At 42.5% G+C, this 25642-nt stretch overlaps 1 protein-coding gene and 1 long non-coding RNA gene across 2 annotated transcripts; one reads left to right on the forward strand and one right to left on the reverse strand.

The window, feature by feature from the left end:
* Positions 1-5320: 5320 nt before the first annotated feature.
* LOC129121949 (uncharacterized) lies at positions 5321-22270 on the reverse strand. The gene is made up of 5 exons (XR_008534477.2): positions 22023-22270; positions 20293-20428; positions 10284-10366; positions 8141-8236; positions 5321-6429 (listed from the first exon to the last, which is right to left on the reverse strand). It is a non-coding gene; the product is annotated as an uncharacterized LOC129121949 (long non-coding RNA).
* Positions 19145-25350, forward strand: LOC129121947 (ferritin light chain-like). The gene is made up of 3 exons (XM_054635486.2): positions 19145-19403; positions 22185-22331; positions 23582-25350. Exons 1-3 carry the CDS (start codon positions 19221-19223, stop codon positions 24083-24085), a joined length of 834 nt encoding a protein of 277 aa, XP_054491461.2. The 5' UTR covers positions 19145-19220; the 3' UTR covers positions 24086-25350.
* The last annotated feature ends 292 nt before the right edge of the window (positions 25351-25642 follow it).

Raw genomic sequence — 25642 nt, forward strand, 5'->3', positions numbered from 1 at the left:
TCTATAGCAAACCAAATGCAACTGAGGTTGTTTCGCTATCTAATCAGATACACAGACTACTGGGTATCTGATGCATGAGGTGTGGGATGAAGAGCAGGCTGAAGGGAATACCACAAAAGCCAAAGTGTCGTGCATCACTATTTTCCTGTGGCTCCTAGCTTCCAAGTTCCCCAGGGAATATGACAATCATTTCCACATCTGACTATTTCATTTTGAAAGAAATGTAAACTAGACTTAACTATTTTCTTTCCATATGTGTCTGGTAGATATATTTATCATCAAGAGATTCTTCTCCTCCTCTTCCCCCCACTTAACAGCTCTTGACTTTGTGTGGCCCCTCCATACCAGCATATTGTTTGTGCTTTTTGCAAGACCCTTCTTTAAAGTATGACATGTTTATGTAAGAGGCATTGATGGCTAACACAGGCTTCAGCTCAGTAGGGCATTTGGGATGGTGTCAGCGAGGAATGCTCTCTCCTGATTTATGAGCATGTTATAGTTATTCAGGTGGAGTGGCAGGACCTGGCAGTGAGCACCAGCATATAGATCAAATGTGTTTTAAGTTCATAGATCAGGCTGAGGTGCTGCCAATCGCCACAGGGTTGTGGCAGGGGAAACTAAGCCCTCAGTTTTTAAAAAGAAAGCAGTCTCTAAAGACAAGGAGCTGCCCTCAACCTTCAGCCTTACTAACCAAAATCTTAGACTGTTCTTATGAACCCTGTTCTGCAATTTCATGATGGCATACATGCAGATTCAGAGACAGATGCTTATGATAGCCTACAACACTGACTTACTACACCATTCTTTTTGCAAGACAAGTCTCATTCACTTGGCTGTTTCCAGATACTTAAGCACTTGAACAAAGTTCTTCAACTTTCTCCCTTTTAATCTCAGGTTGAAGAGATATTCTTTTGAGGTGCATGACTGAAGTGCTCATATTTATAAGTCCATTCAACTCTACACTGTGCCCCTAAGAAAAACTAGCTTTGGAGCATCACATGGTTCCCCAGCAGCCAAACATCATTCCCAGTGTTTGCCAGCATCCTTTCTACTCCAGGTGTATATTTAACATCTTCAGCTCCCAATGAAATCAGTTCCCCTCATTTCCTTCACAGTTTGAATAGCTTTACAGTTTGCTCACATCTGCAGTTTGCACCTTTAATTAACACATTCAATTTCATGTTTCCCTTATGCTTTTACACCTTCCTCTGGTATTATCCATTTGGCAACACAACTCCATAAATCTGTTCATATAGAAAAGCCTATGATGAATTAATGTATCTCCCATGAAGTAACAGGAGTGCAAGTCCTTCCATTTCATAAGGAGGAGGGGATGAAAGGCAGAAAAACAAGTGCTCTTGAGCATTTTTCAAATACTAAAGAAATTTGGCAGGCTGAGAGAGTTGGGGCTGTTCAGCCTGGAGAAGAGAAGGTTCTGAGGAGACCTTATGGCATCTTCCAGTACCTAAAGGGGGCTTACAAGGCCTGGGAAGGGACTTTTCATAAGGGCACAGGAAGAATGGTATTAAAATGAAAGAATATAGCTTTAGATTAGATAATAAGAAATGCTTTACTGTGAGAATGATGAGACACTGGTACAGGTTGCCCAAAGAAGCGTGGATGGCCCATCCATGGAAGTGTTCAAGGCCAGGTTGGAGATGGGGCTCCGAGCAACCTTGGTCTAGTGGAAGGTGTCCCCCCCTGCTCACAGCAGAGGAGATGGAATGAGATGATCTTTAATGTCCCTCCAACCCAGGTCATTCTGGGATTCTAAAACTCTTGCTGTTGCTTGAGTGAAGCCAGGTAGGATACTACTTCTTTCTAGGAGAAAGGTACTTACTTTATCCATAAAAGTCCACATAATAATTATGTGAACCTTTTGCTGCTGCTCTCACAATGCCAGTGAAGGTAACGTGGCACACATGATTTCAGGTTAGGGAGTTACTTTTATCAACAGTGAGCATACAAGTGATATAATACATCACAAGGAAATCTTTCAGTTTCTGTTGTCTTGACCAGTTCAAAAGTCCTATTCTCTTTCCATGGAGGAAGAAAACACACACATATTAGGGTCAATAAGCAGCCTCAGAATTCAGCTCAAACCTCCCAAAACACAGCCAGAAATAGCTCAATGTATGGTCCTGTACATAGCAGTCATACACACCAAGAACCAGCCCATGGCACATTCAACCATTCCACACAGGTTTCCAGACAAGCACTTCATGTTTACACAAATACAGGAAGATTAATTTGCAGACAGGCACCACTCTGGCAACTATATGGAAATGCCAACATAGTCAAAACCTTAAAGAGGTGAAGTATTTTAAATAGACTCATAATGCAACACCCAGAAGAAGACCCAAGTTTTGGTGCATTGGAACATACCTGACTGTTTTTCTGCAAGATCTTTAGAGATCAGGTTTTGAAAATTATTTTTAACTTCCTATTCACCAGCTACAAATCCAAAACAATAAATCAAGCTTCCAGAGTCAGTTACATTGTAGGCATAATAAGAGGCACCGGTTACCATATTTCCTTATATGCAAAGAAACCCAAACCCACCAAAGAAACCCCACCCAAGCCAAACTGCCACTTTATCCTTCAGAAATGACCTTGTATTGATTGTTTATTACTTTAATATAAAAGCACCTTTCAGAGGCTCATTGCTGCTCTGTTAATTATTAATTATAGACTCCATTAACTGTGAATTATAGACAAATTCTCCTCTTTCTTCACCCCCAGAAGAAAAATTTCAAGAGTCAAAGCCTAAACATACATTAGATTGTAAGGGCTATCCCAGACTGACTGGAGTGAATAGAGGCTTATTCAAGCTTCATCCTGGATTGTTTGATTTGCTCCAGTTTGAAATGCAAATGAAAAGTCAAGCTTGAGTCCCAGCCATTCAAAATTCTTCTAAATATTATCTACCAACAAAGTGAAAGAATAATCAAAGATTAGAAGTTAATGAGTAGGAGTATATTTTCTTGAAAAAATACAGAATTCCAATGTTACTTTCAATTTGAAGCTCTTCAAAATAGTCAGTGTGTTTGGTTACACATTCTTTTTTCCTTGCAAATTTTTTGTAGTAATTATAGAAGTCTGATCTACTGGAAAGAGGAACATGAACCATTTTAGGTGGCTAAAGAAAAGAAAAAAGAAAAAATATTAAAGAAAATCCTTAAAACCAGACAAACAATTTACCTGCAGTAATGATGATGCAATGCCATGCAGAGGAGAAAAACTGCTCCCCTTGACTTGCTGCTCCTGCTGCTCACACTTAGCACTGAGGGAAACTGATTGCAAACTATTTGTATGAACAACTCTATTTGTAAAAGTGACCAGAGAAAATAAAGTCTGTACAAATCATTGTGTTTGAATAATAGGCTGCATAATTGGAGACTACATGTACAATATTGCATGGATGTTTCCATTTATTTCTAATAATTAATGGGTGTGCAAAATTAATGGGGTTTTAAATTAAATTATGTGTCCAAACCTGAGGTTCATGGGGGAAAACTCACATTTTCCCCTTTAGAAGACACAAGCAGTGATATACAAGTTTTTAATTAGCATGAAAGGGAGTACAACAGTCTGTGTGGTACATCAGATAGCAGTCATCATCAAAATGTCCTTTGGCCATCAGGCATTTCTTGGCTAAACCCTCACAGTGCATTATTCAGATTACACCGCACCAGCATTTAAAGAGATCTAGAAGCTGAACAATTTGGAAAGCTGGTGAGCCAGTTACTCAGGACTCACAACCCATCTCCAGGTGTTCTGCTCCCATTCACCAGGGGGTGATTGTGTAGTACACAACCAGGCCACGTAAGACTGGCTGGCAATCCCATTTTGGGTCCAGGCTGTGGGAAAGAAAATCAAAGTTTCCTTTTTTGATCTACTGAAATGCTTTTAGCTCATTTCAGGTTTGTCATAACAACAATACACTTATGGAATAATCTAATGCAGGCTTAAACCTCTGTTCAGTATAGACTGCTAAAAACGCCTGACTCAATTTGATATGCTACACTGACATACTGCACTTTTCTGTATCTGTTTCATTCCCTTATGGTGGATGAAATTCAAAGGTATTACACAAAGTAATAGCCAGCCCCAAGTGAGGCAGCTAAACCCACAAATCTAGGTGTACAATGAATATGATGTAGTCAAAGCTAATTAATTGTTCCATATCCATCATCATTCTGCCATTACAAAGTTCCTTTCCCTTCCTCTCAAGGGCTTTTCTCCTTCAGTCTATAGCATTTCTGACTCTTTTCCCCTGATGTACAAAGCTCTGAGTTCTCTTACATGAACCTAGGCTTCTTCCCCAGGCTTACTGGCATCATTTCCTTGCATGTTTATCTGAATCTATTGCTGGTTTCTTCCAAAGGATGTGTGTCTTGAGTTTAGTCCTGGAGATCTGAATTGAACAGAAGCCCTCAGTACCTCCTGGATGTGGCTCCAGAGGTGTCTGCTGCTCCTGCTTCACTCTCCAAGCCCTGTTCTGAGCAAGACACTGCAAGTGCCTTCTCTCAGTGACTCCTCTCCTCCTGTTTCAGTGGAGGGAGCAGATTTGAGCCTTCCTCAGGGCCCTCTCCTTCCTGAGCAGAGGCCCAGGCACACCCGCAGAGGCACCACACCAATGGCAGCTGGCACTGTCTGTCTCCCAGCAGCAGCAGGGCATTAATAACCATTAACAAAATGCTATACAGTTCCAACATGATGTCAGTGGTATTAACCTCTGTCATTCCTGTATCAGCACTCGTGAATGACTGGTTTTCCATTTTTGTTTTAAAACTTACCTCTGAAAAACTCCATAGCAGTAAAACCAACAGTGACTACTTGGAATAGCTGTTATTTTCCAGTTTTGAAAATGAACTCTCAGTTATCAATACTGACTATGTTGAACAACAGCTAAATTTCTCATTCATATTTTTTTACCAAGTTTTACAAAAAATAAACCAAAGCAAAGCCTTCACACCCTGCAGACTTGTGAGCATTTTTGGGAGCTACTAAGGATTTGCCGCCTATTAGAGAAAATAGGTGGGAGAGATTTGGGAGTTTTCTGGATCTGGAATGGATCATTTATGAGCAGATTAATCAGAACTGCTGTATAGTAGACAGCAAGTCTACTATTTCTTTCAGGAGTATGAAATATGAGTATCTTTTCTCAGTTCAAACTAGTAACCAGAGCAGAAACAATTCCTTTTAAATGGTATGTTCATAAAGCCTCTACAACCTTACAGTATCTAGGCACACATTGTTTCTCAGCTCAAAACAAAATAAATGCCAGCACTATAAACAGATGAGATAAAGTCTGTAGGAAGAGAGAGTTGGTATCATTTATTGCAGTAATAAAGACAACTGGAATAAGATACAGTTTTGCGCGTATTCAACCACATTTGTATTTTTAGATCACCAATAAGAACACCCCTGTTGAATTCCCCTGTGATGATTCAGCATCAATATGCCTTAAGATGATTTGAAAGATTGATAGATTTTCAAAACAGTCCTTTTCTTTTTACAGATTAAGAAGGACATATTTCCATTGCTCATAAACTTGGCTATTTACTGGCAGACTCCAAGATGTGAGACTGCCTAATCCAACCTCAGTTTAAGGGCAGTTGCATCCCCTCTTATCTCCCCCAATGCTTTAAAATATCAATTTTATCACACTGAAATCTTTAGTTCTAGAAAATAGATCCCAGATTAATGTTTGCATGACAAACTACTCTTGCCCATCTCCATGTCTATGCCCATGCCTAAAAGCTATTAATAGGTACAGGGAGTGGATGTGCAAGATCAGACTGGAATGCTTTGTACTCCCATGGACTGTATCAGTCACACAATGCAGTTGTTTCTCCAACTTGGGTTCAATGTGTGGGTTTTGATGTTTTTTTCTGTTAGTTTTGGGTTTGTTGGGCTGTGGTGTTTGGGTTTTTATTTGGTGTTGTTTCTTAAAAAAAAAAAGAAAAAATGTCTTTACCTCTTAAAAAACCCCAAGAAGTTCATGTGATGTGATGTAGAGCTTCAATTGAAAATTAAAAAAGGTTATGGAAGATTTGCCACTTTTGGTGCCTGTGGGTAGAGCAGCTGGTCCCAGTGGAATAAAGGCAAGGATAAGCCCATCTTCTTCATGAATGACATAGCAACAAGGGATACTGCTACCAAAAGCAAAGCCTGCACCATGGCACCTCCTAACAAACCACCAGGAGGGACATTTCAGGGTGAGGGAGCTGAGAGCACAGCACAGGCACTGCAGTCATGTGGCAGCAGCTGACAGGAGGGAAGGGATGCAGTGTTTGCAGTCCTCCAGCCCTGCTGCAGACCTCCTGAAGAAGTGCATGCTTCAGGTTAAGTCAGGTCTTAGAGACACCCTCCAGCAGGCAGTGACCCAGCCAGCAGCACCTCGGGGAGAGGCAAGTCCGCATCCTGTGGAAATGGCAGAAGACTGATTAATTTAATCCCATGCTCTTCCTTGGAAAAGATAGTAAGAGATGATGAGGAGCAAAATTTGTAACAATGTACCAGTTTCTTCTTCCTTCTTTGGCAGAGGAAAGGAGGAGCAGATTCCACCACATGCCAACCCCTCCCCTGATCACAGATTTAGCAGAAGGGGGGAGAAGGGGTTTTCTGCAGAGCCTGTGCCTTTGAGGCAGCAGCAGGGCAAGAGTTCAGTTTTACGACTCTTGGCCCCAACACAATTTACCATTTACAAACTAATCCTCCTCTGCTGGAGAGCACAAGTCTTGCTAAAGCTCTCATGTCCACTTCTCTGATTCTCCATTGTCCACAGTGACAGGGAGAAGGCGAAGACCTAATCGGTGTGTAATTCAATCGCTGTCCAGGCTGTGTCACAGCACAATGCTCTGCTTGTAGTGCCACGGGCTGAGGCAGCCAGCTACTGTTATGCCCCACAGCAGGTGTGAAGAATGTCACTGGCTCTGACTGTGTGCTGCCCCTCTCTCCAGGTCCATTGCTGACACCCTGTTCACTCACCACGTAAAGGCTGTTTTTCCTACTGGCAGCAAGATCATTGTCGGCTCTCTGGTGAAAGGGCACTCTCAGTATTTTTGACCCTGAACTGGGAATTCCTGCACAGCATAACATGGGCCTCATATAAAGTAAACCTCTTTGCTCTCCAGATCCCCTAAATGTGGAGGCCTGCTAACAAGCTCTTTACTTCCTCAGTCTTAATCCAGCAGTTAGTAAATTATCTACACCACACCCAAACTATATCACTCAGTTGTTCCTCACCAGACAGGACACTGGGCATTGCCACACATCCTTTAGGATGGTTTAAATCCTTGGTACCAAATGACATTTAAATCAGCAAAAGACATGCTTCAAAAAATTCCTATCTACATGTAGGTTGTTAAAAACCTCTGGAATACCAAATTAAATGTGCTGCCACACTTAAATACAGGGCCACTCTGAAAATGGCATTTGGTTTGGTTTTTAGCAAGAATTCACTGCTCCACCAAGATTTGAAAAGCTGCACTTTCATTCATCTTGAGCTCAAGGAAGCTGAGGAAGAGAAGTGCAGAGGAAGGAGGCAGGGCAGCAGCAGCTGACAGGTGATCAGTGGGTGTGGCTATCAGCCAGCCATGCTATCAGACAGGTAAGGAGACAGCCCAGAACTATTGCTGCTACATCCACAGGAGCATCAGAGGACATCTCCCCTGGCACAGAGCTACACCACACACTGGTAACAGTGTGTGCTGTTTCTTTCCCCATAGTAACAGTGACTTGTCCAAAGGATGTAAGAATAGAATGAAAACAGAAACAACCTACTCCTAACACATCTCTCTCCTTAACATCATTGAGAATTTCATTCATGTAGAGTTTCTGATACTATTTTTCCAATTCCTTAATTTTCATGTAGAAGCAAACCAAATAGCAGAAATACCTGATGGAAGAGCTACACTGGGACAGAAACTGTACAGGCCTGTACAGCTGCAGATTTTCATCCAAAAGAATAAACAATTGAAGTCATCTGCATAACCTGACCAATCCAAGAAACAAATAAACCAAAATGGAAACAATTTCCCTGCCACAACATAGGCAACTTTAAGTCAATATATTTGGCTATCTAGACTATATCTGTGCAACTGTACCCATGAATTATGGCCACCAATCTTACCTAATCCTGTAAAGGGATGAAATACTTTGTCACACTTGCAAATTCTGTGAAGGCAGTGAGCAGATGAAGAAAGATGATCCAGCTTCTTACCACTTGCTACAGAAAAGTTCATAATATTTATTATTCAAAATATGAATTGGACATCTGTATTTACAATGTTTAACAAGTCTTGCTTAGTGTGGAAGCCAAGCTGCTCATTTCACCCATACTCATCTACTGTCATCATCGACGGCTCATTTCCAAACATGGCCAGACACCAGTTTTCATGGCAGGGGTCATGAGACATTCTTGCATCCTGAATCAGGATTCAGCAATGCCATGTGCCAAGCCTTAGAAGCATGCAAAGCATTTACAACCAAGCACCTGCGGAAATCCCATTTCCTGACAAAGAGAGGCCTCTGATATTCATGTTTTCTCCTACTCTTAGGCTATGCTGTAATGAAATCTGGCCTGAATAATCCTTTTACAGCTGTACAATGAAGTATCCTTGCTTAGCATTTACCCCTCCTTATGGAGGTTCAGTGGAAACCTGGTTGAGCAATCAGCAAAGATGCACAGAATGAAAAGTCTGGCTGATGGGATATGACAAAAATCACCCACAGGACAGGACACAAAGTGAGCCTATCAGAGGAAGTGGAAGGACTCTGTTAACTTTAATGAATACAGGTAAGAGGAGGGGACTTGAGGAGTCACGTTAAACTTGGTGTAAATGCCAACAGTGACATATGCAGACACAACCAGAGTGCATGCTCCTGGAAAGGGAGGCCAGGAGCACTGTTGCTAACAGCATGGGAATAATCTGAGAGTGAAAGACTGCATGGGAACCACTAGGTCAGTGACAAGAGTTGAAGGGGAATAAATTGAAGGAATGCTGTAAGGGACTTGGAAAGGGCTGTTTGTGATGCCAGTGATGGAAATCACTCTGAACAGCTTCTCATCCTGTGAGACTCCCTGCTCTGCAAAGCACTCCCCACTGCCTCTTGCTGTAGGTCTCGGTTAACCTTACTCCAAGCTGCCCTCATCCCTTTGAAGGTTGTGATTCCTTTACTCCAAAAAACCTGCATCCTTGTCCTGTCCCTGTCACTCTAATCATGGGCTGCTGCTGCTTTATCTCTGACGCAAACTATCTGTGCCCTGTGCTCAAACTCTGACCTCAAACTCCCAGCCATCACATCTCCATATACCCCCAGGTCATCCCCTCTGCCTCTATTCCCTGGCACTGTTCCCTGTAGTTGCTTCACACCCTAGATTAACTCTGCTTTTGTTTTCCTCCCTCTAGCAGTGTGAGTGTGAAGCCCAAGCTATCACAGGTAGCAGGCCATTAGTCTGTGCGCTGTTCTATGCTCAATCTCACTTTTGCTGGGCCACTCACTGGAGCTTTAAACCAGTGACTACAACCAGTCCTGCTGGTCTTTAGTGGTCCCTCAGCCTCTTTTTGGGAACCATAATTCATCATGATACTGGGCAGGGCCAGTGGATGCAGAGTGACAGCCACTGTTCCCTATTTCCACAAGGAAATGCTAGAACAACTTTTGCCTGCTGGGTATAAAAACCAGGTCTTCATGGTACACTTCCCTGTTCCTTCCTCAGTCGTTCCTCTGGGTCCTCCAGGGGACCTCCCCCCTCCTCTTGGCCATGACAGTGTGCATTCAAACAGCTGCTCAGGCTGGATGAAGCACCTGCTCTGGGCAGCAGCAGCTGGAGTTCATTTTGGGTCCAAAGGGCCGAGGCCAAGCAGGCTGACTGCATGTGCACTAATCCAGTATCATCACCAACTCCACCAACAACAGGTGCCCTTTGAAGAGGAAGGGAAAAACTATTTGGGGAGGAACCAGAGCTTTATAAAGGACATTATGGGCCAAGTCCTCAGCTGGTACATGCTCAGTTAAAGCATGTACCCTCTTGAAGTTATATGAGTAATGCTCACATACACAACCAAAAGCTTTGGCTCACTCTCAGTGCTGCTTCTCTTCTGGTTTTACTTTTCCTAAGGATTCTTCACCTCCTCTCCTTGCTCTCCATTGCTCTTCCATCAATACAGAAACTTCCTGTCCCTTGCTTCAGACCAAACAGGTGAAACTCACAAGCTACATATCCCAGATTTCACCACACTCCTGTGCACAGGTAACAAACACAATCTTACCATGTGTCCTTCAGTCCTGCTCAAGTCCTGGGGTTGGGTCCAGATCATGAGCCTGCAGCAACAGCAACAAGGGCAATCCCATTCTGGAACAAATGAAACCAAACCCCATCAAGGTCCATTAAGAGAAGTCTTTCAGCACAGGCATCCTAAGAATTGTCATGCACTTGCTCAAGCCAGTGGGCCCTGTAGGACAGAGCAAAATTTCAATGTAGGATCTCTACAAATTACACAGGAAGAGAAAACAAACAAACAAACATATCAGAAACTATTGGCCAAACTCTCTCCAAGGCAAGTTTTATTCTTACCTCATTTTCATTTTGTTGGAAATTTGTTTACCATCCAATACATACTAATCTCTTTTTAAAGTCCCTCTCAGCGTATTTCTGATAAACACCTGAACTAATGAAAGCCTCTATGTTTCCTTCTTTTCTGAGTCCTGCTCTTCTGAGCTCCAGAGGCCAGTTCTGTAAATCTGATCTCAATCATTGCAGTTACTCTTGTGCTTCTTTCTGGAGAACCTGGAAGCTCTCTGGAGCCTGAGAATGGATCTGGATTCACAGAGATGGCACTGCAGAGCATGGCTAAAAGCACTCTGCTCACAACACACAAGTAAAAGCAGGATTTCCAAATTCCTGTTGATGCACTATCAGAGGAAAACATGACCTTGCTGCAAGTTGCTCATGTGAATGAGTCACAGCCTTCATAACTTTATATTCCAAAATTTATTTTCCTGAGCCATGCATCTTTTAATTCCTGACTTTTCAAGATTCAGATTGAAGCCACTTTTCTCTCAGGACCATGTCTCATCTGGGTTATATTACAAAGAGAAGCAAAGTGATGAGAGACAGTTGGATGAACAGAGCTGGTAGTGAGAACAGCACAGGCAGAAAAAACACTCTCCAATCCATAATAGTCCCTGACATCTCACCCACAAGTACAGACAAGCGTAACCTGTACTGCATTGGCTTGAACATTTAGACAAGTCTCCAAGAATTTCCCTTGACGAACACCACAGTACAGGTTAGACAATTCCTCACCAAGGATGGGACAGACAGACAACCACATGGGAACCTCCAGTGCTGGAAATGTATTCTCAGCTGCTGCAGACTCACACATTCTCTTTAAGGCTTTAACCACGGTTCCAAAGTTGGAAAACATCAGATCATGTACAAGCATACACAGAAGGCAACATTGCACACTTGTGCAGCAGTTTGGTCCACGTACATGCCTGAGGGAACCACTCTGCACCCTTATACTGAGCAGTAGAGATACCTACACATTCCTGCCATTCCCAGCAAAGCAATAAAACACTGTAACATCTGACAGCACAGAGCTCTCCCTATCCCTCTGAATCCTCGCTGCCGCTTGCTGTCACTGGGCACATTTCACGCAGGCCAGCTGCACAGGATTTATTCAACCAGTTTTAGAGTATCAAAGCTAACTTTTTTTTTTTTTGTCTTTGCCCCAGGCAGGCACTTGGTATGCAGGATTTAAATCAGAGAACAAAATGTTCTGTGAAATTTGTAAATACTCAGCCCAGTAAATTCTAAATTCTTAAAAAAAAAAAAGTGATAGCAACTGGAGTGGTTTAAAAATCAAAAATTGAAGCATTTCACTGCATCACTGTGGGTAATCCCACTGTGTGCTAAAGATGAGAATAATTAACTTCCCAAGATTACCAATTAATGGTGCTGACTGTTTTAAGTGATAGGAGCCAAACATACTCTGAGTTCTACCTTTTAATTGCAGTGAACTCAGGAGAATGCTCAATTCAACAAATGCTCTGCAAAAAGACACTGAAGTTGAAAAAACAAATTGTGTGATCCTTGGAGATTGGCAAAGAAGACTTTGTCTGGGACATACTGCCACAAACTTACTACAATCTACGGTACTACCTATCGTAGTAAGGTTTTAAAAATGTATTTAAAGCCATTAAAATGGAATTAGGCAGATGATAGGGAAAAAGATATCCCAGGAAAATCACAACACTTAGATAATGAAGATGGTCTAAAAGAGGTGCTTTGACCAAAAAGCAGCAATAAAGGGCCAATTGTGACTGAACTAGAAGAGGAATTACTTCATTGGAGTTTAGCATTGCCTTTAACGTCCATGATGTTTGAGTGACATTATCCACTTCTGCTTTGCCTGATTCACCATCACAGGTTCCATCTTATTCCAAAATTTAAAACAAATATTTAGCTGATGAACATTCACATTAAAATTTCAAATCTCTTTTTTCTCAAGCAGTTTCACCAAGACTTTGAAAGGATTCTTTTACAAAAATTATGATTTGTTATTTTTTGGTGATTACAAAAGCCAAAAACATTTAGAATCATTTCCTCTTCACCTACAAACATTTGACACTCCTCTTACCACAACTGTGGCTTTAATTTCTTCTCTCTAAAGCCAAGTAGCAAATGGCATCAGTCAAACCAGTGAACTCCCAGGAGTCCCTGTAGTTCAGAATGAGTTGCTCCTGGTACTAGCAGGGATCCTATGAACATTGATTATCAGTAGCATACAGCAGCAAGACAATAAATGGTCTCTGGATCTTCATCCCTTGCCCACAGTTTACTTCTTCTAGTCCAGATATTCTGAGTATGTACAAAGTGCACCTGCTCATGCAGACCTCAAAGAGGCCTGATGTCCCCTCAAGGGCCCCCTGGAGCACTGGGTGCACCTCCTGAAGTTCACACTGCCTGGAAGGCATTACCTGGTCACTGATTTCAGGTGGCACAGGCTGCACACACACAAAAAAAGGCTCTGCCTTTTTCAATGTGTCAAGTCTTATTTTCTCGTTTACCCAAGAGTAAGTACAAATTCTAACCCACAGCTGTGGAAAGGAAGTTAGACTAGAAAGGCAAGTACACAAAGTAGACAAATTATGACAGACTTTAGGCAGTTTGGCATTGCACAACTCCCTTATGCAACACAATGCCTGGGGCAAGCCTCATGTTTTCAGAAATTCCTCAGAATCCCCTTAAATATGTTCCAGTGCTGAGGCCCTGTGCCTTCTACCTGCAATTATTGACTGAACTTATGATATACTATAGACAGATTACATGGATGAGCCTTATGTTTGCTGGCCTATGTTTTTTTTAAATGTGACCTGAAATAACAATTGCAAAATCTCAGAGGCAGAAGATCCCTGCCAATTTATAGAAACTTACTCCTGAGCACAGCCTCTTTAGAAAAACCAAAGGGGTAGTATCAGCCAGTAGCACTTGAAATGAATAGTCCAGTTAAAACTCAAGTGTATTTATGAGAGCAGAAATCGAGATGGAAGAGCCAATGCTGCTGGCCAGGCTGGAGCTTCCTTAGCCAGGCTGCCAGTCCTCTGCAGCCACCAGGCTGGGAGCACTGACTGCTCCTGGGCTCCAGCTCTTCCTGCTGCCTCTGCCCAGTCCCAGCCATGGCCTTCCTCAGTGCTGCCAGAGCCTGGGCTCCTACAGACACAGGTGAGCTGGTAAGCTGAGTCAGGGCATGAAATGATTCTGTGAATACGAGGAGAAAAGACAACGGGGAACAACTCAGTGTAGGTGACTTATCAACATTCAAAATTGCAGAGAGAGTGGTAAGTGCTTAAGAGAAAATAGGGACACGCAGCTCCTAGACATGAGTTAACCAGTGGGCACAGCCCAGTTTGACCTGCAGCCCCACACATGTAGGCAGTCACACAAATACACCATGTGCAGCTGGGCTTGAGATGCTATGGGAAAGATGAAGGTGGCAAATGCTAACCGGGCTGGGGCACAACAACAGTCACAGCAAGAGTCTGTCAATGCACTTGAGATGCACTTACATCTTCTAGGCTTGACTGCAGAGATACACACAGACCCCAAACCTCCTCTTAGCACAGAATTTTGCCCCAGGTCCAGGGAAGGGGGAGTGGAGGAAAGGGAGAGGATGAGGCTGTCTGAGCACTGTGGCTGTGCAGCAATGGGAAAGAGACCCCAGGCAGAAAGAGAAGAAAGGAGGGGCACCTGGAACCAGCAGGAGGGTGAGGGCTGGTGGTACTCAGGCAGGATGTGCCCTGTACACCAAAGCCCCAGAGCAGCTCCCAAATGAGAAGCAACAGAGGCTGTCCATCTCCAAATTCTGCTCCTGGAAGGGTCCCATGGTAGCAGCAAGCATTAACTACAGATAATCTAACTTAAATACTGCAGAGAAAAAAATAGCATGGATTAGAAAACCCTCCTATATGTATTCTGTGACACAAGGTTAAAGATAAGCTTTGCTTGCATTTCAGAAACTCTTACAAGCTTGTCTCCTATGTTAGCTTTAGACACAGCAGAGATCTGCCTGTCAGCTCTGGGCACATTCTGTTTGAAGGACAGATTTCAATCACTGAAGTTTCAAAGAATTCTATATCTATCACAATGCTTTATGTTATCCAGCATTCGGAAAGTTCCTTAAGGAAGAACTTAATTGCCAAGGAAGAGAGGCAATGAGCCAACATCTCAGTATCTGTGCCATGCAGACTCGTGCCTGGGAAGCCTATGGAAACAAAGTGTCTGAGATAAAAGTTACAACAGAATGAAAAGTATCTCAACTTTTTCGAGCTACTGAAGCAATGTGGGAAAACTCAAGGCAAAAAAGATGTCTGGTTTCAGTGATGAGAACATCCTCAAACACCTCATCTGGCTTCAAACACTGCAATAATGGATATTTGGCAAACACAAAAATCTCAATGACAGGAAGAAATTTGTGGGACTCTAGAAAAGGAAAGCAAATTGAAACTAAGGTTTGGAGTACTTGAGGTGAGTGCCAAAAAAAGGCATTTAAAAATTATTTCCAAAATTTAAAAAGTTAATCCAAGTATTTTTCAAACAGAATTTCATTATGGTACCTCATTTTATTAAACTGAATATATGCAAAATACGTGCACAGCATAGTAATTTTCAGTACTTATAAACTCAAAATACAGGCTTCTGTCTGTTCTGTTTGACAGCAACAAGAGATTGGCTTCAAAGAGAGTGGGCTTTATTTTTGAGCAATCCCTCTCTTGTATCACTAAAACATGCTGATTTCAGAGCACTATAGCAAACTGGTCCTTTCCACTTGGTCAGTGACAAAGAGACAAAAAATATTTTCCAGAATGTCCATGCTGCAGCCTGGTCACAACACTGTTGCCTCTCCAGGGCTATGTCATGTTTTGCTGATGACCACTTTTACTGAAAGTCAGTTAAAAGAGGTTATTTTGCTATGCTTACTTAAGTAGTACCAACCCAAATTTCAGGCTTCTTTTTTAACTTTATGAGTCATACAGTGCAAAAAGGCAACAAAACAACTCAGAAATCTTGCTGGCTCTTCCTCCGTGGATAAACGAAGTAAAAAAGAGAAAAAAGTAGTGAGATGAAGCACCTGTTGAGACTAAAAAAGTGTAAGAAAAATGGTTAAAGGACTTCAAGTCCAATAAAAGCAATCATGAATTCATGGGTGTTCATATGAATATAATTCCTAATTTCCTGCCAGAGAGCTTTGGTTTCACCTAATTACAAAACAAAATGATGAATGAAGATGGCCAATTCATAAGCATACATATTGTACATTTATTTGTTTTTTTACTTTTTCCTCACACAGCCCTCTGTTTTCATCATAACTATTGATAGGCACTGAATGAGAGAAAACTCTGGCAGCATTAGATAGACTATTTGCAAAGCACATGAAAAACCCATCACAGCTAGAAAGAAGCAAACAGATGGTAGCTGGAGAGAAGCAACAGCCACAACTCTTACTACCTGTGGTGAAAGAATAAACAATACTAACTCCAGATCACAGAGTGCAGCCAAAAGAGGCCAGCTTTAAATGAGAGAATCAGGGCAGAAAATGGCCAGATACAGCTAAATGTTTGCAAAGTAGGCTCAGGAGAAAGAATATTTTGAGAGGGTTGCTAAAGCCCACTGACACAATCCTTTCTACTGCACTCTGCCAGAGAATAAATAGGAAAAGGAGTGGGGAGTAGAGAAGGTATGGGTTTATGTGTAAGAGAGCTTACATTGATGGAATTTTAATTGTAGTTCTGTATACCACACTGTGGTGTTTTGGCTTCCCACTCTGCCATATACTTTCAACACGCTTTAAAATACGTTGAACCAAAATCATGCCAAATCATAAAAATTAAAAGATACCTTTCATCAAGGCATGTGCCTCCAACCAACCCTTTGATGATCTTTGTGGGTCCCTTCCAACTCAGAATATTCTGTGATTCTGTGCTGAAAAGTTGCAACTAAGAAACTGAACAAAGTGCCAACTCCCTGGAATGCTGCATTTCTTGAGGTCACAAGCTTTTGGAGCAGATGATACCTTCCCTAGTCCAGATACAAATAGCATGCCTCATGCTATGTAGCAAGAATGCCCATATTACTTTGTCATGGAATTTTTCCATAATACAATTGATAACCATGCAAATGGTGTGTATTTCCCTTAGTTCTATGAAGCACAAAGCAAAATAAACTGAATGGTGTTCTTATAAAATGAACACATGGAGTATAAAGAATTTTACAGTCAGTTTTCAGATCAGTTCCATGCATCACAGATGGCCTTTAGAACTGCCCTTGTCTCTAAGCTGTCCATCACTGAAATGGGATAACTTTATGATGTTTTCCAAGGCTCCAAAGCCCATTAACACAGAGACAAACCTCTATGAGATTATATGCTCAGAAATTATCATAATAAATGCCCAATTAACTAAATACAACTACGAACTTTTCCATGGGGACACTGGCTAACTTGCTTGTTATTGCTATTTCACACTTCAAGTTATTCAAAGAAAGGAGGCCATAAAGTACTGATTTAGGTTGAGATGTCAATGCATACACACACAGAGGCACCACACTTGTTCCTCTTCCTCCTCCTCTGAGAGAATCAAGGGATTATTCTGGAATAATAAAACACTAGCAACTACTTTACAGGCCAACTAGTTTACAGGCCCAAACAAGGACAGCTGGAATGGAAGGAGCTAAAAGGTAGTTGATAGAGGTACATCCTTCCAGCAAAAGTCCCTAGTGTTACAGTGAAGAAGAGGATGCCTACTGAGAACTTCAGAATAAGGTCATACGTTGCTCATTTAGACTTTGGGTACTTATTTTAGGCTTGCAAACATTACAGTTATTACTCACATGAAATTTTACCCAAATGCTTAAATGCTGTTTGATTTTTTTAAGCAAAACTTCTGATTCTTCATGTTTTAGTTAAATTAGAACTAAAAAAATGGATAATTAGGATAATTACAGCAAACAAAGAGGACTGAATGGCATATGAGATGGAGGCAGTGAACAAGGATTATTTAAGTTTCTCATGAGCAATGTTCTCATATCTCTACATGACTACTGTCAGATGATTCATGCTGGGCTCTAGGCAGTCAGATCCAATAACAATTAAAACAGGTAATGGAAAACGATTCTGCCCTTAGCATCCTGGGCTGGTGGGGGAGTGGTCTGCTACAAAAATATTCCACAAAACAGCACATAACATTGAGCTTACTAAACAAAGTCACTGAAGAGAAAATTATTGATTTTGAAGGGTGTTGAGATTACTCATATTTCCTCTCCACTGGTCAGAATCTATTAAAGGTAAAGAAACGTTCAAGAAATGCCGAGCTCCATCCATGTGGTAAAACAGTTGAAAAAATCAGTAACGTGTATTTGAAGTTACTGTACAAGCTGAGGGTTACTGGTTACTAAAATACTGGAGATAGTTTAACAAGCATAGGTAGGACCAGTTCAGCACCAACATTTTTAGCACTAAACCAAAAAACCTAAAGAATTTACCCCGTAGCCAAGACATATACACACATTGCTAAATTCCCAGGACTTTTCAGAGCTCACTCCCTCCTCAGAATTGCCTCTGCCTAGATGTTCTCACCAGCCATTCCAGCCTAGGCCCAGCCTGGTCTCACTCTCAGATGCTGCTGCTGGAACCAGAGGTACTGAATGTGACTGCCTGGAAAAGGGCTCAGCTCTTACATTAGAAGAGTTGTATCCATGGTTTTGCTGTCCCATATAGACAGTGTATTAGAGACAGGAAGCAAAGGAGAGCCAGCAGGTTACACTGTCTCTGCACAGCCCTGATGTCAAAGAGAATGAGAGGCAGCAGCTGGGACTTTGCCAAGAACCAAACTGAGGGAGCTACAGCATCCTGGATCTGCTGGTGCCCTGACCATGGGTGTGCAGCACAGCACAGCTCCTGTCCCTTGGACATGCTCTGCACCACAGTACACATAACTGCACATTGAGCTGTTGGCTTACAGCCTGCCTAGGAGGGGCAAGCAACAAGTATGTGCATTTCCTAAGTTCTTCTGCTTCTGATTGTCTTCCCTGCTTTCTTCTATTACCCTGCTTAAATAGGAAATACTTTCACTTCAGCTGTGTTGCTCTGTTCGGAAATAAAATGAAGACACGTCAAACACACAGCTTTATGTTTTTCTTTTATGTTTGTAGGACCATCTTGGGATATCCCAAACCTGTGACACATGTACATGTGTAATCATAAACCACTGAAGAGAAAGTACATACTGGAATGTTTTATTAAGAACACTCGCGTTCTTAATAAAGAAGACTTCCTCAAGTCACTCATAGTCAAGATCCAGTGTTTTTTAACCACTTCTTCAGCACAAGTGTGCGGCACGATTTCGAATAGAGGCCAAGTTAACACATCTGCTTAACTGTTAAGGTAAATCTTTTATGCCAGTGATTCACTGTTCACGCTGTTTGCCAGCACCCGCGGGTTCTCCGCGCTGTTCGGAGCTGTCTGCGCTCCCGGCGCGCCTGCCCAGGGCCCTGCACACTACGGCAGTCCCCGCCGGCCCCCCCGCATCCGCACACCCACATCCTCTCCTCCTCCTCCTCCCCCCTGGGCGGGCGGCAGCTCGCAAGGTGTGTCCCAGGTGCCCGGCTATATCAGGCGGCACAGCGGCGGCGGCGCTGCGGCGGCCCCATGGCGGCGCCGGCCATGGCCGAGCCGCGCTCCAAGCGGCCGCGGGTGACGCTGCCCGCCTGCCCCGCGCACCGCCCGCTGCCCGCCAGCCGCGTCCGCCACGGCTTCCCGCCCGCCGTGGAGGAGGCGCTCTGCGGCCTCACCGGCGCCCAGCTGGAGCTGCACTACTGCCTGCAGGCGCTGGTAAGGCGGCGGGCCGCGCACGGCCGCGGGAGGGCACGGCGGGCTGCGTGTGCCCCATCGCCCCGCAGCCACCGGCCGAGGGGAGAGCAGGTGCCGGAGGCCGGCTGAGGAGGGTTAAGAGTCGGGCAGGGACGGCACAGCGGTGCCTGTGTCCTGGCCCAGGGGGGTTGGAGGCTCTCCGGCTCTCTTTGGCAGCGCTCCTGCCAAAGCCGCGCCGCGGCCGCTGCGCCCGCACGGCCACGGAACAACGAGGAGGGTCCGTAACGCGTGGGCTGTGAAACAAACGAGCGCTCGTGTGTTTTGGGTAATTCACAGAGGGCCTTTTGCCTGGGGAAAAGGGACAGGAAGAGGGGATGCTAACAGCTTTGGAGTATAACGCTTGAGAGGGTTTTTCCCCAAACTTTGGTGAATAGTTGTGTGTGGTTAACTATAGTCTGTGAACATCGTGGATGGCTTAGGGTTTCTTGCTCCACAGGCATGAACTTTGGACATGAAATCATAAAAGGTATCACCGATACCATGTGAAATTCATGCCAGAATTATATCTGGCTACATATCAAGTGTTAAGGCAAACATATAACTTAACAGAGACATTAAAATTAAAAAATTATCAAAATTATCAATGCTGTAACTTCTGATGGCAAGCATCCACAGGGAAGCAACACAAACTATTTTCAGTATATCCCCAAGATCTTTCAATTGAGTTTGGTGTCAAGTATAAATTCAATGAAAATTTAAGTATGCAGTAAAACCTTTTAAACCTGTGGAAGAAAAAAGTTGTAGTGATTGGCATCTGGATGGGATGGGGAAAACGCAGAAATTGACTGGATAAATCAAACCTAGAAATGCAAACATCCTAAATAGTGAATGATTGACATAAAAAATTTACCTTAACAGTTAAGCAGATGTGTTAACTTGAACTCCAAGTTGTGCTGCACGCTTTCACTGAGGAACTGCTTATAAAACATTCAGTCTTGGCTGTGCTGTCAACAGAAACACGAAAGAGTGACTTGAGGAAAAGGTTGCTGCAAATAAAGCAATGAATGTTCTTAATAAAACATTCCTGTATGTGCTTTCTCCTCAATGGTTTATGGTTGCGTGCATCTATGTGTGTCACAGGTTTAGGTTATCCCAAGACGGTCCTACAAACATAAAAGAAAAACATAAACTTGTGTGTCTAACATGTCTTCATTTTCTTTCTGAACATAGGTGAAATGAAAGTATTTCCTATTTAAGCAGGGTAATAGAGGAAAGCAGAGAAGACAATCAGAAGCAGAACTTAGGAAATGCACGTACTTGTTGCTTGCCCCTCCTAGGCAGGCTACAAGGCAACAGCTCAATTTGCAGTTTTGTGTACTGTGGTGCAGAGCATGCCCAAGGGACAAAAGCTGTGCTGTGTTGCACACCCATGCCCAAGGGACAGAAGCTGTGCTGTGTTGCACACACATGGTCAGGGCACCAGCAGATCAGGATGCTCTAGCTCCCTCAGTTTGGTTCTTGGCATAGTCCCAGCTGCTGCCTCTCATTCTCCTCACCATTAGGGCTGTGCAGAACCAGTGTTCCAACCAGTGTAACCTGCTGGCTCTCCTTTGCTACCTCCCTGTAATACTTCTCTTTATGAGACAGGCATACCATGGATAAAATATTCTAAATATAAGGGCTATTAGGTCTGTTAGCATGGTTAAATATGGCAGTGGTTTAAGTTGTTACTTTCCCATACAGAGCAGAACAAGGCCAGCAGATGGTTTAGGGTTGTAATACTTCTGAAATTATAGAATGGCCTGGGTTGGAAAGAGTCTTAAAGATCATCAAGTTGCAAACCCCCTGCCATGTGAAGGGACACCTTTCCCAAGACCAGGCTGCTCAGAGCCAGCTTCTCTGGGCAACCTGTTCTGGTGTTTCACCATCCTCACAGTAAAGAGTTTTTTCCAAATACCTAATGCAAACCTGCTCTTTCAGTTTTAAGCCATTCCCCCTTGTCCTGTCACTGCATGCTCTTATAAAAATTCCCTCTCCATCTTTCTTGTAGTCTCCCTTCAGGTACCAGAAGGACACAATTAGGTCACCAGAGCCTTCTCTTTTCCAGGCTGAACAAACCCAATTCTCTCAGCTTTTCCTCACAAGAGAGGTGCTCCATCCCTCTGATAACTTTGTTTCCCTCCTCTGGACTTGCTCCAACAGATTTATGTTCTTCCAGAGATGCCTTCCCAGGCATGAGTTATATCTTATATTGAAGGTGTATAGTTCAGTAGGAGTATCCATAATTTTGGAATACCATTTTCCATAATAAAACTGAGAAACAGATCTAAAGTTGTGCTTGTATTTGCCTCATCTTTCTCATACCTTTGAAAGCTAACTTTTGACTGGAATGCAGGCCTGCAGGGATAAATTTTATGTTCCCTGTTCTGAGAGTATGTTTAAAAAACAAAACAAAAACCCTCCAGAAAACACAATTACAAAACAGACACATGCTAACCACTCATAAATAAAATATTCTGAAGATCTCTTAACTGCTACTGCAAGAGCAACATCATTACTACAGTTGCCTGACCAATATTAAAGGATAGAAGGAGTTCTAGTAGAAGTATAGATTTTTCATTTCATACTCTAACTACTCACTTCATTTATTGTAGAAATCAGATCAAGGTCTCCAAAGTGATTGTGCTTTGTGAACAAAACACCTTCCATTGGAAGGGTCTCCCAAGTTCTGTTAAAGCCACATTCTGCTGCAGGTGAGTCCCATATCTGGCAGCTCTTAACACTCTTGTTTTGTGTGCTTAGGGTGAATATTTTGATCAGTCACATGTGGCTCTACCAAATATTTCGAAGTTCTTCCTGCATCAAGCTCTGGAAGAAAGAAAAGCCGCAGAGGCGTTGATGAAGTATCAGCAGGAAAGAGGAGGCCATTACTGCTCTAAAACCATCCAGGTGGGTAGTAGCCAACAAATTTTCAAGCAGCTATGATCCATTTAACTTACTGAATTCTTGGTAATTCAGATCTCTGCATTCACCCACTGTTAGATTTCCAGTTAATTTATCTGGCATACTTGTGTACACAGTTTTGTTCTTGATTGTGATGCCTAGAAACTGCCACACATACTGTCCTAACTGTATGGGGTTGCTTTCCAGTCCAAAAGAATATGGACAGTTTTCCCCTTTCCTTTTACTCAGCTGGACACTGCTGTTTCCAGTATGCTGTAATGGATTATGGACCCCTTAAATTGTGCTGAAACAGTCCACTTGTCTCCTTCACACTGAACCTAAGTGGAAGCTTAGACATGACTAGCACTTAAAAGGAGTAGTAAGGAAGGAGAACCATCCAGCTTGGGGAAGTAGTTAATTTCCTAAATTACAGCTCATGACAAAATTTGAACTATCTAAGATCTAACTTGGGCTTGCTAAGGTAAAAAGGAATAACTCAAATGTTTTCAGGAAAAAAATAACCCACCTCATTTGTTTAAGACCAAGAGGCTGCTTCTCCTCTACCAAATTAGTTAATGCAGAATGCTCCTCTTTTGTCCGTCATAGCAGTTAAGCTGTAGAAAGTAAAAAGACTATTGTAAAAATCTTTCTTAACACTCAGTTTGCATTAAGGATGAGCTTAGGACTTCCAGTACTTAAAGGGGGCCTACAGGAAAGAGGGAGGAGGACTCTGTCAGTGTTAAGATGAGGGATAACAATTTTTAACTGAAAGAGGGCAGATACTTAGGCTAGATATTAGGAAGTCCTTCTTCACTGTGAGGGTGGTGACACACCAGCAAAATTTGCCCAAAGTAGTAGAGAATGCCCCATTCCTGGGAGTGCTCAAGGCCAGGTTCAAGGCCAGGTTGGTTGGACCTTTGAGAAGCCTGGTCTAGTGGAATATGGCAAAGGGTTGGGACAAGATGATTTTAAGGTCCTTTCCAACCCCATCCATTCTGTGATTAGGCTTCCTGGTGTAAGAACCCTCTTCAGGCATAGCTGCTGCTATGTAATTCTGTTCCTTGAAGAAGTGCTTGGATTCTGCCACTTGTGTTTAAAGCCTGCAATAAACAATAGATGCACCAAAGTGGAAGCAAGTGTTGCAAAATCCTAGTACAACTTTTATAGAGCACCAGGTTAAGTTGCAAGAATCCATTGATGAATACAGATACATGAGCTGTTCTTTTGAGTAAATACAATTCTGTCTTTGTTTTCAGAAACCAAACTGTGATTATGCAGTCGGTCTGATGAAAGCCCTGGAACTAGCAATGGTACAATGGAAAACTATGCTACGGTATTTTGAAGAGCTTTATGCCCTGAGTGTTGAAAATGCAGACCCTCATAGTGCAAGCACTATCAAGAAACAATTTATTGGGCCCAAAATCCAGAAGATCAAGCTGATGGGAGATCTGCTGACCAATGCTCGCAGGCTTGACTGTTCCCAGGATGGCAGAAATAGTCTTGGGGATTACTTTATGGACCGGCTGCAGAAAGAGTTCAGGACCAGCATAGAGCCAGAGTCCTGTGATCACTGCAGCCCCTGCCCACCTCTCCAGCAGTGCACAGGAGCTGCAGAAGGTCTGAAGCGACCCCAGGGAGAATGCTCCCAGCACAGAAATGGCGTAGGGCCAATATATGCAACCATACACTGCACCACCATGCTGCCACAGTGTAACGATGGCACAGGAGCAAAGGTGAAGCAGGGGAGGGAGGGCCTTTAATGCTCAGGCTGCTGCAGCTACAGGGCAGCTCCTCAGGCAAACCTGTCCTGAGGGTGGAGATGGGACCAAAACTCAGGAGACACAATGCTCTGTCCCTCCTCTTGCTTTACACCCCATCCCTTCATCCTGTGCAGAGTCACAGCTCAAAATCTAGCCCGTACCACTATTTGCTTTAAATGATAGCAAGGTTGCCAGCTAGATTGTCACATTTATCTATGCAATTCTTCCTAGAAGCCAAAAGTTCTTAAGATTTTTCTTTCTCTTAAATGATTAATAGGATCAGTTAGTGCAAATTATTTTAAGAAGATATATATAAATTTTATTAAAACAAATAAAAAAGAAATCACTGCACCTTTAGTGCAAGGAAACTTTTACATGGCAGAAAATCCAAATATTTAGTTTTATATTACTGAATATTTTATTTTACTATTCAGTATTTTAAATTACTAACAAGTATAGTAAAATAATGAACTTTTTTTAAAGACTTGTTCAAAAACAATGAGTTTTTTGTCTTATTTCTATCATAGTAGCAATTTAAATAAGTAGTCTAATGCATTTACTGATCAGCTGTTTCTAGTGGTATACTTCAGGATGAAGGATGCAAACATTTCCTCAACAGTGGGAATAAGAAAATGTGCTGATTTCTCTGTAGTTATTGCCTAGTTGGCTTTTCTCATCCTCAGAAAGCAGATGAGAGAGAAATTAGGAGTTCTCATTAGATGAGAACTTTAGAGGTTCTAAGGCATATTTTGCAAGTGTCACTGAAGAGAGTAGCTCTTTGTCCAGACTTAACATAGGATGATTGCTTTAATTATAATACAGAGCCCTATCTTAGCTAGCTCACTAAAGGTATTACTGTGGCACTCCTGCTACTTCTTATATTCCCTATTTGGTCCCAAGTAGGGGCATGAGATCCTAGTGAAAAAACAGCACACTTAACTAGAATTGCATCAGAGAGAACGGCTACTCATTAGTTTTGCCTTTTAATTAGGGCAGTGTTAGCCAGCTTGGTTCAAGTGCAGAAGTGTCCAAATTCCTCTCATTAGTCCCCTACCAGAGTGCCTCATTCTGTATCCTGGCTCCCAAGGTCACGTAAGAAGAGCAACTGGCTAGATCAGCTGCCTGCAGTTAGGGATTTTTTGTCATTATATACATCTTTTATGCAGTTGGGGTTTGATTCATTGGAAGATTGCCTCACACTTTTGTGTAATACTTTAGCTGATACTCCTGTTTTGCTTGAAAATAAATTCAGTTCCATGTCTGTATCTCCAGTGTATTCCTCAATTCACCACCCAGACATGCTGGTATTATTCTCCAAGAGATTTTGCATATGTATACAAAACTGGGCTAGTATTTTTCTGCATCTGAGGAAGTTGTGCGTGATGGAAGAGTATGACAGAGTGAAAATAAATGCCAGAAAAATGCATTCCTCTAAAGCACTTCATAATGAAACATTTTTAGTAAACTCTGATACAGCTACAGTTAAGTAGCAATTTCTGCAAAGCCCACCTTCTGTTGGTGTTGTAACATGGGACAGAAAATTACAATGCAGATGTT

The sequence above is a fragment of the Agelaius phoeniceus genome, chromosome 6 (genome assembly GCF_051311805.1).
Source record: "Agelaius phoeniceus isolate bAgePho1 chromosome 6, bAgePho1.hap1, whole genome shotgun sequence".
NCBI classification, from domain to species: domain Eukaryota; kingdom Metazoa; phylum Chordata; class Aves; order Passeriformes; family Icteridae; genus Agelaius; species Agelaius phoeniceus.

What these genes read in the sequence shown, in the direction of transcription:
- LOC129121947 (XM_054635486.2), top strand. Translation starts at nt 19,221, where the DNA reads ATGGCGGCGCCGGCCATGGCCGAGCCGCGCTCCAAGCGGCCGCGGGTG. An exon ending in ACTACTGCCTGCAGGCGCTG is followed by an intron (nt 19,404 to 22,184) that starts GTAAGGCGGCGG and finishes TTGTGTGCTTAG; the next exon opens with GGTGAATATTTTGATCAGTC. An exon ending in ACTGCTCTAAAACCATCCAG is followed by an intron (nt 22,332 to 23,581) that starts GTGGGTAGTAGC and finishes CTTTGTTTTCAG; the next exon opens with AAACCAAACTGTGATTATGC.